This window comes from Linepithema humile, chromosome 6, assembly GCF_040581485.1.
Source record: "Linepithema humile isolate Giens D197 chromosome 6, Lhum_UNIL_v1.0, whole genome shotgun sequence".
Classification (NCBI taxonomy): Eukaryota; Metazoa; Arthropoda; class Insecta; order Hymenoptera; family Formicidae; genus Linepithema; species Linepithema humile.
Genome location: NC_090133.1, coordinates 11,796,246 through 11,810,494, shown reverse-complemented (window position 1 = coordinate 11,810,494; position 14,249 = coordinate 11,796,246). Strand labels below are relative to the sequence as shown.

At 27.3% G+C, this 14,249-nt stretch overlaps 1 protein-coding gene and 1 long non-coding RNA gene across 2 annotated transcripts; both read left to right on the top strand.

Annotated features, from left to right (window-relative positions):
- Window positions 1-4,283: 4,283 nt before the first annotated feature.
- Window positions 4,284-11,499, top strand: LOC137000346 (uncharacterized). The gene is made up of 2 exons (XR_010890605.1): window positions 4,284-7,934; window positions 8,638-11,499. It is a non-coding gene; the product is annotated as an uncharacterized lncRNA (long non-coding RNA).
- A 142-nt stretch (window positions 11,500-11,641) lies between these two features.
- Window positions 11,642-13,657, top strand: LOC137000693 (uncharacterized; the record flags this gene model as incomplete). The annotated part of the gene is made up of 2 exons (XM_067358032.1): window positions 11,642-12,347; window positions 12,426-13,657. Coding segments are annotated over 2 exons (933 nt in total), but the record flags the coding sequence as incomplete, so codon positions are not given.
- Between the last annotated feature and the right edge of the window lie 592 nt (window positions 13,658-14,249).

Below are 14,249 nucleotides of genomic sequence, written 5' to 3'. Positions count from 1 at the left end.
AAACGTTATCCGTAGGATTACCTGAGGATATCCCGTGTAGCATGTCCTGTGGATATCTTATGTACGATCTCCGCAGGACATCCCATTTTGATCAAAATGATTCGAATGATACAGATCGATAATAAATAGTTATTCGTAGGATTTCCTAAAGATATTTCTAGCACAAAAAATATACGTACATTAAAATTGCTGTTTCTTCAAATTTAGCAAAAGATTTCTTACATAAATATTTTTTAGTAAGACATTTTTTTGCTTAATTTGAACAGAGAACAAATTTAATTTTGTGTGCATGCGTAAACACACATATAACATACAAATATAATTTTAATCCGTCCATTTGTTAAGAGCAAAGTACAAGTATATATAGAGAAAATATTTATTTCTATTATATGACGATACTAGAACTTGGTCATCGAGTTCTTGGTTCGAGAAGCCAGTATATACAGTGATGGAAGAAAGTTCCGTAACGGTCAAATATCTTGGAAAATAATGATTATGGAAGAAAATGTTCAATACAAAAGTTTTAGTATATCAAATGGTCTATTATATGGTTATATTGAAATGACCTTCATGTGACCTTGAAAGACACCGCGAAGGTCAACTTTGAAATTTTAAATAGAATCTCCTATTTTCTATTACATATTCTTAAAGCTGGTGTTAAGACGTTTCCGAAACAATATAATAAAATTATTTTTTATTAAGTACTTTTCGAGTTATGAGGCTTGAAAGTTACAGCATTTTGACATAAAATACAAAATATCTTGTAAAACATTCAATTTTTAGAAATCTTTCAGAAGAAAAAATATGTAATTTGCAACATGCAGCTGCATATTTTTTTTAAAAGCAACAATGTGTTTTCTTTATATCAATTGATTCGTCTCATTATTTTATGCATAAAAGTATTAAGGTAAGATTCCTGAAAATTGAATGTTTTACAAGATATTTTGTATTTTATGTCAAAATGCTGTAACTTTCAAGCCTCATAACTCGAAAAGTATTTAATAAAAAATAACTTCATTATAGTGTTTCGGAAACGTCTTGACACCAGCTTTAAGAATATGTAATAGAAAATAGGAGTTTCCATTTAAGATTTCAAAGTTGACCTTTGCGGTGTCCTTCAAGGTCACATGAAGGTCATTTCAATATAACCATATAATAGACCACTTAATATATTAAAACTTTTGTATTAAACATTTTCTTCCATAATCATTAATTTCCAAGATATTTGACCGTTACGGAACTTTCTCCCATCACTGTATAAGATTACCGCTTTTTGATTACCTAACCTTTCTCGAATCGACAACTCGAATCAAATTCTAGTGTCGTAGATCGGTGAACATTGAGATTAACGCAGACAGTGAAGTGTGAGTTTTGTGCTATGATTCTCCCTTAAAAAACGGAAAAAGGCGCATAAGCGATAATATAAGGCGTCAGGAACTATTAAATTGACAGATAATTATTAAAATCTAAAATTATTATATCATATGCAGGTCATCTTTCTATATATATCATAAATAAGGTTATGTTTGAGAGATGTTGGTTAGTAGAACACCGCTACTACAATTTTTATTTATATATTTTATATTAATTTTTGTGCTATATTGGTATATATTTATAGCACAATTATATATATATATATATATATATATATATATATATATATATATATATATATATATATATATATATATATGTATATAATTTTTACAAATAAGTTAGTTTTACGTATGTAATATTATGTATATGTATAGTATAGTGAAAATAGGATTCAATATTATTGTTTTAAATTATATTGCAGGAAGAGTTTGCTTATTTACAGTAAAAAAAAGACTATAGATACTAATATTTAAGTCATCATTAATTATTGCGTAAACAAGGTAACATAATATTCTTAACTTATGGCATAAACAAGGTAACATAATACATGCATCTTTAAGAATAACTAGTTCTTTGAAAAATGACAAAAATTATGTATATGTAGGAAATATAAATGTTTGTTTTGTTAATAAATTTAGTGAATGTAAGTTTAGTGAATATATACTACGTATATATATATATATATATATATATATATATATATATATATATGTCTAAGGGATGTTGCAAGGACTTTTCAGATAATATACTGTATAGTTCCAGGACCTTTGGCTATTGCCAGGTCGGACCTGGATCTTTTTTCAATATAATGTATATTTCCAGGTCCGACCTGGTATTATACACTTTATCCATGAAAAAAGTAAAATGTAATAAAAACTAAAAATTTATCCTATTTTTATCAATAATATGATATTATCAGATTAAATGTTCATATATGTAACCTTTCGAGTTGTCCTTAGTGTATAAAACAGATTTTTTTTTCGAATATTTAAATTTTATAATAACCATAATGTAATATGTATATTTTCGGGACACATGCTGTAATTATATGGATATTTTCGGGACCATACATATATTATGCTTTAAATTAGTAAAATAAATCTGAAATATTATTGCTATACAAAAATTGTTTTATAGAGATTATTATCTTAAACTTTAAAATCTTTGAACTCTAAAAAAACTGCATTTAATATTTTCGCACGATGAATGTTTCTGTATGCAGAAGCCATAAAATGTAGCAATGGTCACATTCAGTTTAGCAACGTCACTAAATTTTCCGCTGAACCTTAATATTTATTTATTAGTTCTAGAAGTAAGAGCCAATCATATTCCATTAATAAGCGATTTATCCTGTGGAAATTTAGACGTTAATCTGACGTAAATATACAAACGGTCCCGCTAATAACAAAAATTTGGCGCCATAAAAATTGCTTTTGTTATTTCGTAGAAAATCTATTTTAGCCTTTTAGCATATTATTAAAATATTGATGTTTTATTATTTAAAAAAATTGTGTTTCATGGATGCTAGCGCCAGACACAATTTTAAGATTATTTATGCTGGCAATCTTGATTGAAAACCGCCGTTACATTATTGATATTAGCAAAAACTTACTGGTTTAAAAACTTCTCATGTTATTATCATCGAATATTAGATAAGAGAAAACTTATTAATATAAACTTTCAATGATATTTTGGAAATTTAACTGTTAACATGATGTAAAAATATATTATACAAATGGTACCGTCAATAACAGAAATTTGGCGCCATAAAAATTGCACGTGCTATTTCAGAAAAAATTTATTAATTTAGCTTATTATATTCAAACAGAGTAATTTATTATTTAATAAAATCATTTTTTATAGATGTTGATGTTAAACGCAGATTTAAAACAATTTATACTGACAGTCCTAATTGAAAAACTCGCTACACTATTGATACCGTCAAAATTCGATATTCTAAAAATTTATCGTACTAATATTATTATCGAAAATTAGACAAGACAATTTTATTGATACTTTTCAATGGTATTCTGAAAATTTAGGTGCGTTAATTTGACGTAAATATGCATTATAAACGGTCCCACCAATAACAAAAATTTGGCGCCATAAAAATTGCTCATGCTAATTGATAGAAAAAATTTCACTACTTTAATCTTTTATCACGTTATTAAAACATTAATGTTTTATTATTTAACAAAATTGATTTTTATGGATGCTAATGCTAAACGCAATTAAGGCGTAAATATTAAAGGCGCAATAAATTTGATTTATGCTGGCAATCTAGATAAAAATACACTATTAAAATTATTAAAAATTTATTGGTTCAAAAATTTCTCATGTTATTATCATCGAATATTAGACAAGAGAAAACTTATTAATATAAACTTTCAATGATATTTTGGAAATTTAACCATTAATCTGACGTAAATATATATTATATAAACGGTCCCGTCAATAACAAAAATTTGGCGCCATAAAAATTGCACGTGCTATTTCAGAAAAATTCATTAATTTAGCTTTTTTATTATATTAATAGTGTTTCATTATTGAATAAAATTAATTTTTATGGATGCTATCGTTAAACACATTTATATATTGGCAGCCCTAATTAAAAAACTCGTTATATTATTGATAGTATCAACAATTTGACATTATAAAAATTTCTTACGTTATTATCATGAAATGTTAGACAAGAGAAAACTTATTAATATAAACTTTCAATGATATTTTGAAAATTTAACCGTTAATCTGAGGTTTATATAGTTGCCCCCCCCCCCTCCTAACGCAAATTTTAAAAACATTTATACATTCGGATTGTACATTGTTTGTACATGAATGTACTATGATTTTTATCATTTGTACATTTTTCATTAATTTAAAAAAAAATTACAAAGTTTTCGTAACTGTGCCAATGATAGTTAGCCCCCTCTATGTCGCAATTACGTCACGTAAACTATAATTTATGAATTTATCGTGCTTAATTGTTTATACGTCGTTTGTACATTATCAATAATCGGTTAAATTTATAATTCCAACATTTTGTTTTTGTTTAAAACGCAAAATAAATCATTTTTATTTGAATATGGCGGGTACGGAGCACGGAGCGGGTGCGCATGCGTTTGCGTGCATATGCGCGCTTGTACGTACATATACGTGTGTGTGCGTGCGTGTGTGTGCTGCATGGCCGTGTAGGTGTGTATGCGAGTAAGTGTGGGTGTGTACGTGCGTGTGTGTACACAACACACAGCATATACTCACACACCATACGCGCACCCACTCACACACACACTCACACACAGCATACCTATTAAGCCCCTTACACAATGCCAGGCAACAGGCAATAAGAACAGGAAATAACATACAAGAGAAAGAGAGAAAAGCTATTTCTCTCTTTTTCTTTCCTACATTATTCTCTATTCCTATTGCCTGTTGCCTGGCATTGTGTAAGGGGCTTTAGTCCGGCATTATATCACGGCTATGTCATGACAGCATAGTAAAAGTTAAAGACTTTTAAAATATCTCTAGATGAAAAACTATTAATTTTTAAGCTTTGTTTCCATTGAAACTTTCGATCAGGATCAATAAAACATATTGCAATTTCGGCGAATTTAACTAATGGCCACTTTTCATAATGTTTGTGCGAGGTCCTTTCATAGAAATCTCTTAATTATAATTAAAAATTATTTGAATCAATTTTGAAAAGATAGAATTCCTCACAATGTTTTTTAGTTCGTGCTTTACGAAACAAATAATTATCGCTAGCCAATCAAAATCTTTGTCAAATAAGTATCTCATATTGAACAATAATATGTATCTAAGGCACTTGATGGAAAACATGTTCTCCAGATAACAGCTGGATTATTCCACAAATCAATGGAAAACGAAATATTTGGCCTTTGAAAACTAGCTTGAATTTTTGAGCTAAATAATTGTTGTAGAAGTTTACATTTTTCTTTGTAAATATTCGCACAAGACTCCCTTTTAATAAAATTAAGAATAAATTGCATTGTCTTGTTGGCATTTGATTCTATTGATGTAAAATATTGTGATTTATCCATAGCCGCTGTGAATAATATTTGTATTATAGAATCGAATGGACAACCCAGCGAGAAATGACCTATTAATCGACGTCAAATCGATGTCTAATTGACGTCGAAATCATCGATATTACATCGTATTGATGTCGATTCGACAACAATACGACGAGTCATTTCTCGCTGGGAAGTATTTCTTGCAAAATAGGGTTGTTTATCAATTAAAGTCGGTTGATTGACGTTATTACCATTTTTTAAAAGCATTAATTTTTTAATATCTTTAATACGATTGTTACGATGACGAATATCTGGTTCAGATTTGTAATAATAACCACATTTTTTCTTTACATTTTTTTTCTCTTTACTTAATTTTTAATCACTGATTTGATTATTATTATTATCGACAATTTCTTCAATGTTAAAAGATTCTAAGAAATTTTGACAGTCTTTATGATTTTCTATACTCGATAATATTGATCCTGATCGAAAGTCTCAATGGGAACGAAGCTTAAAAATTAATAGTTTTTCGTCTATTGATATTTTAAAAGTCTATAACTTTTGCTATGCTGTGATGACATAGCCGTGATATAATGCCGGACTAATGTGTATGATGCTGTGTGTGTGAGTAGGTGTGTGCGTATGTGTGTGTGCGTATGTGTGTGTGGGTATATGCTGTGTGGTTGTGTATACACACGCACGTACACACCCACACTCACTCGCATACGCACCTACGCGGCCATGCAGCACACACACGCACGCACACACACGCACGCACACACACGCATATGCACGCAAAAGCGCGCATACGCACGCACACGCATGCGCTCCGTGTTCCGTACCCGTCATATTCAAATAAAAATTATTTATTTTGCGTTTTAAACAAAAACAAAATGTTGGAATTATAAATTTAAACGATTATTAATAATGTACAAACGACGTACAAACGATTAAGCACGATAAATTCATAAATTATAGTTTACGTGATGTAATTGCGACATAGGGGGGGCTAACTATCATTGGCACAGTTACGAAAACTGTAATTTTTTTTTAAATTAACGAAAAATGTACAAACGATAAAAATCATAGTACATTCATGTACAAACGATGTACAATCCGAATGTATAAATGTTTTCACGATTTGCGTTGGGGGGGAGGGGGCAACTATATAGACCTGTTAATCTGACGTAAATATATATTATACAAACGGTCCTGTCAATAACAAAAATTTGGCGCCATAAAAATTGCACGTGCTATTTCAGAAAAAATTTATTAATTTAGCTTTTTATCATATTAATAATGTTTCATTATTGAATAAAATCAATTTTTATGGATGCTGGCGTTAAACGTAGATTTTAATGATTTATACTGACAGTTCTAATTGAAAAATTCGTTACACGTTACACTATTGATTATTGATACAGTAAAAAATTTGACGCTTTAAAAATTTTTCATTTTCTCATAGAAAATTTAATAAAACAAATCTTATTGATACAAACTCTCAATGATCTCTAGAAATTTAAGCGTTAATTTGACATATAAATGTACATTGTACAAATGGTCCCGGCAATAACAAAAATTTGGCGTCATAAAAATGGCTTGTGTTATTTTATAGAAAACTAAAATGATTAACATTCGTGATGTGTGCGCGCGTTGTGCATTATTATATTTATATTTATAATTATGTTTAGTGAAATTTTTGATACAATAACATGAGTAATTTTATGGCGCCAATTTTTTGCTATTAACGGGACCACAAGCCATATTTTCATTTAGCATGTGTAAGCTCATTGGTTATTTATTATTTCTTGTCGTACGGTTCTATGTGTAGAAGCCATAAGGTATAGAAAATTGCGGCGAAGAAAAGGTATGGTTTCTATTATCTTTAAATTGTGAACACGCTTCATATCTAAAACTATTTGTCCAAAGGTAAGTTATAAGATATCTTCTTCAATATAATAACATATATTATCAAACATTTTTTAACGTATCGTTTGATTGCCTTCAGATTTTAACCTAAAAAGAAATTAACCTAAAAAGATTGAACAATAAATATTTTGTTAAGGAACGTAAATTTTTGGAAAAAATATGTATCAATCTTTAAGTATAATAACATTAAAAATTAAATTAACATTTTCTAAAATACACAAATTAATTTTTTAAATTTTGTAGCTTAAATCTGTATGTATTCCTTTGCGCATTCTGTAATATATGCAAAATGCACATTATCTCATATGTATTCTACATACACAATGTACATAATTTTATACGTTTATATCTCTTTAATTATAAAAACTTTTGTATTATAGGATATGCAATACTTCATGTATGTAATATAATGTAGTCATGTATAAGATGTATGAGTAAATGGTGCAAATGTCATCAATACAAATGATCCAGCTAACTATGTCGCTAATGGATATAAAAGAGGTTTCTCTGCTTAGAATTAATATATTAATATATAGGTACCATCAATGGACAAATATCCTCAAAGTAGAAGAAACAAACATTCTAATGAATCATTAAGTACATATGTTTTATTATAATTTTCTTTAATTAATTGCTTGTATAATTATTTTCGTTTTTTTGTATCCTTAATAAAATATTTATTCTTTAATTTCTTTTAATTGTTATATACATCTTAAATTATATCTTATAATATATATCTTAAATTTACCATTCAATTTATTAAACAGAAATATTGAAAACTTTTTGTTGAAAATAAAAACAAATATGCATCACAGTGCAGAAAACCATGTTAATAGATATCATTATCTTATCAAATATTTAGTCTTATCAAAAACTGTATATTATTAAAGAATTTAATTTCTAAAATAATTATGTTTTTTTATATTTATTACATAAAAGCCTTTTAATTTAAATAATTGAATCTTAAACTTCTTTGTATGCTTTTAAATGAATAATTGAAAAGTGACAACATTAAATTTATATTCTCTGAAATACACACAATCTATTTTTCCATAAATTTTCATAAATCTGCACATATAATCTTTTACGCATCCTGAATATATGACAATATGTGTATTTTGTATATACAATGTAAATGACAAGCATTTTATACCTTCCAAATCATAAGAATTTTTTATATTATAAGATCTACAATATTAGTTTAACATATCAAATGTATAGAAATGTATATAAAAAATGATCACTGACAAATCTGAGTAACTGCTATATCGCTAATAAATGTATATATTTTAAATTACAGATTGATTGTGCTAAAAATTGAAAAAAATGTACGCATTAGTAAAGCAATCAGGAAAGTACATTGTAATACAGAAACAATCAATTATTAATAAAAATAAACGAGTGTATTCCAGGATGCACAATAAATCAAAGAATAAAAATCTTTTAATAGCTTGCAACAGTAAGTAGTTTATTATTCTTCCATAAATTTTATAATCTGATTTCTAGAATTTAAAAAAAATGTTAATTAATGCACAAGGCAAAGGAAGGACAATATTAAAAAAGATTGATTTTGTGTTCTCAAGAAAAACAGAAAAAAATCTTAAAATTTTTAATAATAAAAAATCAAAAAACTCTTCTGATTTTCTATTATTAAAAGCGAAAAAATGTTATTTCCATTAAAATCATAAAAAATAAATCATTATTTTCTTTAATTTTTGTTTTTAACATAAAAAACTAATTTGCTTAATAAAATAATATTTTATATATTAAAACGCTTTAATAATAAATTTTTTAATAAAGTTTTTTAATAAAGAATTTTTTTTTATGTTTAATATAATTTTTTTACAAAAGCGTTAATTTTTGAATTGATATTGTAATTCTGTACAAGTATTGCTGTTTCGGTCAATAATTCCTTTCTTCTTCCCTTTTTTTAAATCTTTATATATAATCATTTTTTTTCTGTTAATTATAATATACTTTTTGAATTTTAAACATTTTGTTTTTTTTTAAGAAAAAAAATCGCTTTTTTATATTGTTCTTTTTATAAAGTTTTTAAAAGTTTTCTGTCAAATTATATTTTATTTTATAAATAATGCTAAGCTTCTGGAAACTGTGCAAAAAAATTTGAATGATAATAGGCCTCGAGTATTAATTCGTCGCATAGAGGATATTAATAATAATTTGTCTATAACAGTTCCTGAAATAACACCTAATGATGAAAACTTAAAAAAAATATCAGATATATCAAAAATAAATACAAAACACATGTGTTTGACAAATACGCATGTACATTTTGATGAAGAACTCGATAATGAAAAATCTCAATCATTTATAAATCAATTTACCACTAATATATTAAAGCAAAATAATTCATATAATGTAAGAAATTTTGGATATAACAAATATTTTAACAATTTTTCTACTGGAAAATTGCATGATCAAAAAGAAAAAGAAAATATATCTTTTGAAGATCATCAGGTTAATTTTCAAAATACTGCATCCGCACATTTTGATAAAAATATGAATGATTCGTGTGATTCTCAATTACCAATAATAAATGATGTGTTATTAAACGCATATAATGATACAAGCTTTGATATATCTACTGAACAAGTACATGCAGCTACTTCTTTGAAAGATAACAGAAATAATGATAAATTTTCTACTATACTTCAAACTGATAATAGTACATCTCAACCTAAAAAATGTCGCATTATTTCTGATATAACATTGGATAAGGCTTCGTTTAATATTATAAAAAATAAAACTTCACTTAAAATTTGTCAGCGTAGAAAAAGTAATGACTTACTTTGTAATAATTCTTCACTTTCACAAAATGATGATAACTTTAATTCTGAAATAAATTGTGAATCCTTAAATGATAAAATGTCTTCCTTACAAAATATTTCAAATGAATCTAGAATTCTTGATATGAATATAAAAGATATTTCTAGTAGTTCAAAGATTGATCCTACATATGAACTATCCCAATTAGACACTACGTTCGAGATTTTATATGATAATAACAATAGTAAAATATCTTACAATGACACAAACATAAATAAAGAAAAAAGCAATGATGTTTCACCCGATAAGTCAAATTTATCACATAATATTGAATCATTAAATGTACAACCAGGTTCTTGTAATGATGCTGGCATGTTCGTTGCATCTTCTTTAGGTCGTTCTGGAGCGGGCAAAAAAAATTTTTGTCTATATTGTAAAACTTTTCAAAGTAAGATTCACCGTCATTTGCAAAGGATACATAAAGATGAAGAAGATGTACAAAAATTTCTTGATCTGCCAAAAAATAGTATCGAACGTAAACGAATTATTGATACAATTAGAAGAAATGGTAATTTTTTATTTAATACTAATACCGAGTTAAATGATGGAGAACTTATAGTATGTAGACGGCCTAGTCAAAAAGTATCAAGAAATGCAAAAGATTTTCAAGCATGTATAAACTGCAAGGGATTCTTTTCAAAAGCCACTATTCGACATCATTATCGTTATTGTGTTGGACATTCTACAAAGAAAAATAAATCAGTTAATGTCTTAGGACGCTTAATCACTGGTAGAATTCATGAAGCAGCAAATCAAACGTTAACAAAAGTAGTATTTCCTGTATTAAGAGAAGATCATATAACACGTCTCATACGATATGATGAACTTCTTATAAAATATGCAAATAAGTTATGTAATAAATATAAACTTCAGCATCAACATGACATGATTCGAAGTCGATTAAGGTTACTTGGCCGGTTTTTATTTGCACTTAAAGTAATAAATTCCAATATTGATGATTTTGCTTCATTATATAGTCCGAAATATTATGATGATATCATAAAAGCAGTAAATAAAGTTGCAGGCTTTGATAATCGAACAAATATGTATAAAACTCCATCTAATGCGACTAATCTCGGAACATTATTGAAGCAAGTTGGAAAAACTTTAATTACTGAGTATATAAAGAAATGTGATAATTCTAAAAAAGAAATGGTAGAAGATTTATTAAAATTGTTTGTAGAGGATTATGCCGCAAGTGTTGCTCGTACTGCCTTGGAAACACAATCCAAACAAAAACGACAAAAAAAGATTATTCTTCCAACAACGGAAGATATCTCAAAATTATACAATTACCTTAAAAAATTAAGACAAACATGTTATGAAAAATTAAAAAAAAAGTTTTCGCACGATATATGGCTTACCTTAGCAAAAACAACATTAACTGCAGTTTTAGTCTTTAATCGACGCCGTGCAGGCGAGACTGAACGCATATTAGTAGAAGAGTTTAATAATCGTCAAGCAATCAATGTGAGAAAACAAATAATGAATTATTTAAGTCCTTATCAAATAATAATAAAAAAATTGCAAAAAAGTATGTACGTTTTGTGACGCGAGGAAAGAAAAATAGAGATGTACCTGTTCTTCTTAATTCTGATTTGACACAGTGCATACTACTTCTTATTGAAAATCGAAGATATGCTAAGATACATCCCCGAAATCCTTATCTATTCGCACTACCCGGGAGGAATGTACATAGATTTAAATTTCTCAGAGCCTGTCAGTTATTACGCGAATTCTCTCATGAATGTGACGCAAAGATACCCACTAGTTTACGTGGTACTAAGTTACGTAAACATATTGCAACTAAATGTATCTTATTGAACTTACAAGGTGATGAAGTCGAAGATCTTGCTAATTATATGGGACATGCACAAAATATTCATAAAGAATACTATAGACAACCAATAATTAGTAGAGATATTTTACGGATGTCACAGTTGTTAGAGAAAGTACAAGAAGATCCTAATGCAAATGAAGACGAAGAGAGTGATACTGATAAAGAGGAAGAAAATGAAAATGACGAAGAAAATGCTCTATGTAATACGAAATCTGACTTAAATTCGAACGATTCATATGGAATAGAATTATTTGAACCATATGTCACTGATTCAGAATCAAGTTATGATAACAATAATATTACAATCAAACGTAAACGTAGTAGTAAGTTTATTAACAGGTTTTTTTTATATAAAATGTAATGCTGTGTGTTTGAAATAATAAATATTTATATATTTTCAGCATCTCCATATGGAAAGACAAAACGGCGACGTTGGAGCAATGAGGAACAAGAAATAGTAACGAAATTATTTGGAAAATACATTAAATCATCACATTTGTCTTCAACGCAAAAAATATTAGCAGCGATTAAAACACACAAAAGTTTACAAAATCGTACAGCACCACAAATAAGATCGTGGCTTCACAATCAAAGAAAATTAAATCATACGACATGCGGAGACTTATGAAAAGTTTAAATATTTTATTTATTTAATTAAAACTATAACATTTGAGGATAAGCATAATGTGAAATGATTACATTGATATTATGATAATATTTTATACAAAGTGAGCATATATACTTAATGTTTTAAGTTTATTTAAATTTACAGATATATAATATAAAAATATGTTTTCTGAATTCAAATATTTTAGTTAAGATAAAAAAAGATTAGTTTGTGCAATAATGCAAAAATGCAGTGATTAAGATGTACAAAGAAAAAGTTAATTTTTATTTTAGTTTATTCTGGTTTAATGTGATTCGCTTAATACATAAAAATTGTTACCAAAAAAATTGTTAAAAACAAATATTTTACGAGGATACTTATTAGATAAGATGCTTCTTCAAAAGAACAATTATCACAAAAAAGTTTTATTACTATAAATTTATATTTTTTCGAAACGATTTTTCCATGGGAGAATAACTACCAGAAATCTGAAAAATAAAAAAGATTACTTTTAATTTAATGTCTGTAATCTAATTGCTTTATTTTATGTATTAAGAAGGGTTGCATGTTTAAAGTTGCTGACACGTTTATTCTTTACTTATTAACACATCCTTACATAAAAAGAAAAAAAATGTTATTTTGCTATGAGTCATAGTCATATTATATGATAGTTTCATGTACTTACCATGCGAAGAGTCCAGATGAACAAAGAATTTTGAAAAATATCTATAAAAAGAAAGTTATTTTGCAGTTTGCATATAACTAATTTTGTAATACTCATCAAAAGAGACAATGATCTTTCGAAGAAGCAATGACTTCTAGAATCATCTTGTAACGAAATCTTTTATTAATTATAAAAAATACTTATATCCTTAAAATGATGATCCTCCGATAGGACAGCAGTTACCAGGGACATCTAAAAAGTAAAAAAGACTGCTTTTAATTTAATTTCTGTAACCTAATAATTGTATTTTATGTATTCGTATGAGTTATATTTTATGTAAGATCGAAGAGTTGTTTAATGTTGCTGATATGTATTTATTCTTTACTTGCCAACAAATCCTTACAAAAAAAGGAAACAAATGTTTATGATAAGAGTTATTTTAGTTTTGTATGCGTATTTTACGAAGAATCCATAGATGAACAAAGATTTTTGAAAGATATCTATAAAAAGAAGTAATTTTTTTATTTACGTATAACTAATTTTGTGATACCAAAAGAGACGATCTTTCGAAGAGAAGTGGTTTATGAGACCATCACAAAAAATTGTTTAATTAATAATATAAATTAAATTAATAATAAAGAACACTTATACATACCCGAATCGATGACCGTGCAATGGATAAATGGTAGTAGAGTATCTGGAAAATATAGAAGATTTTAATTTTATTTCTGTAATCTAACAATTCTATTTTATGTATTGTTACGTCCTGATCAGACTACACGATTCTTTTCTTTTCATTAAATACCAGACCTAGTAAACGCGGAATCAACAAAACTCTTAAGAAATATTATAATGCCAGAGCTGTTTTTCTCATGAGACACCAGGAGCTCGAATCTTCTCACGGAGAAAAATAGCATGGATATTTCAAAATACCTTGGCCGCTCAGCGTGCCTA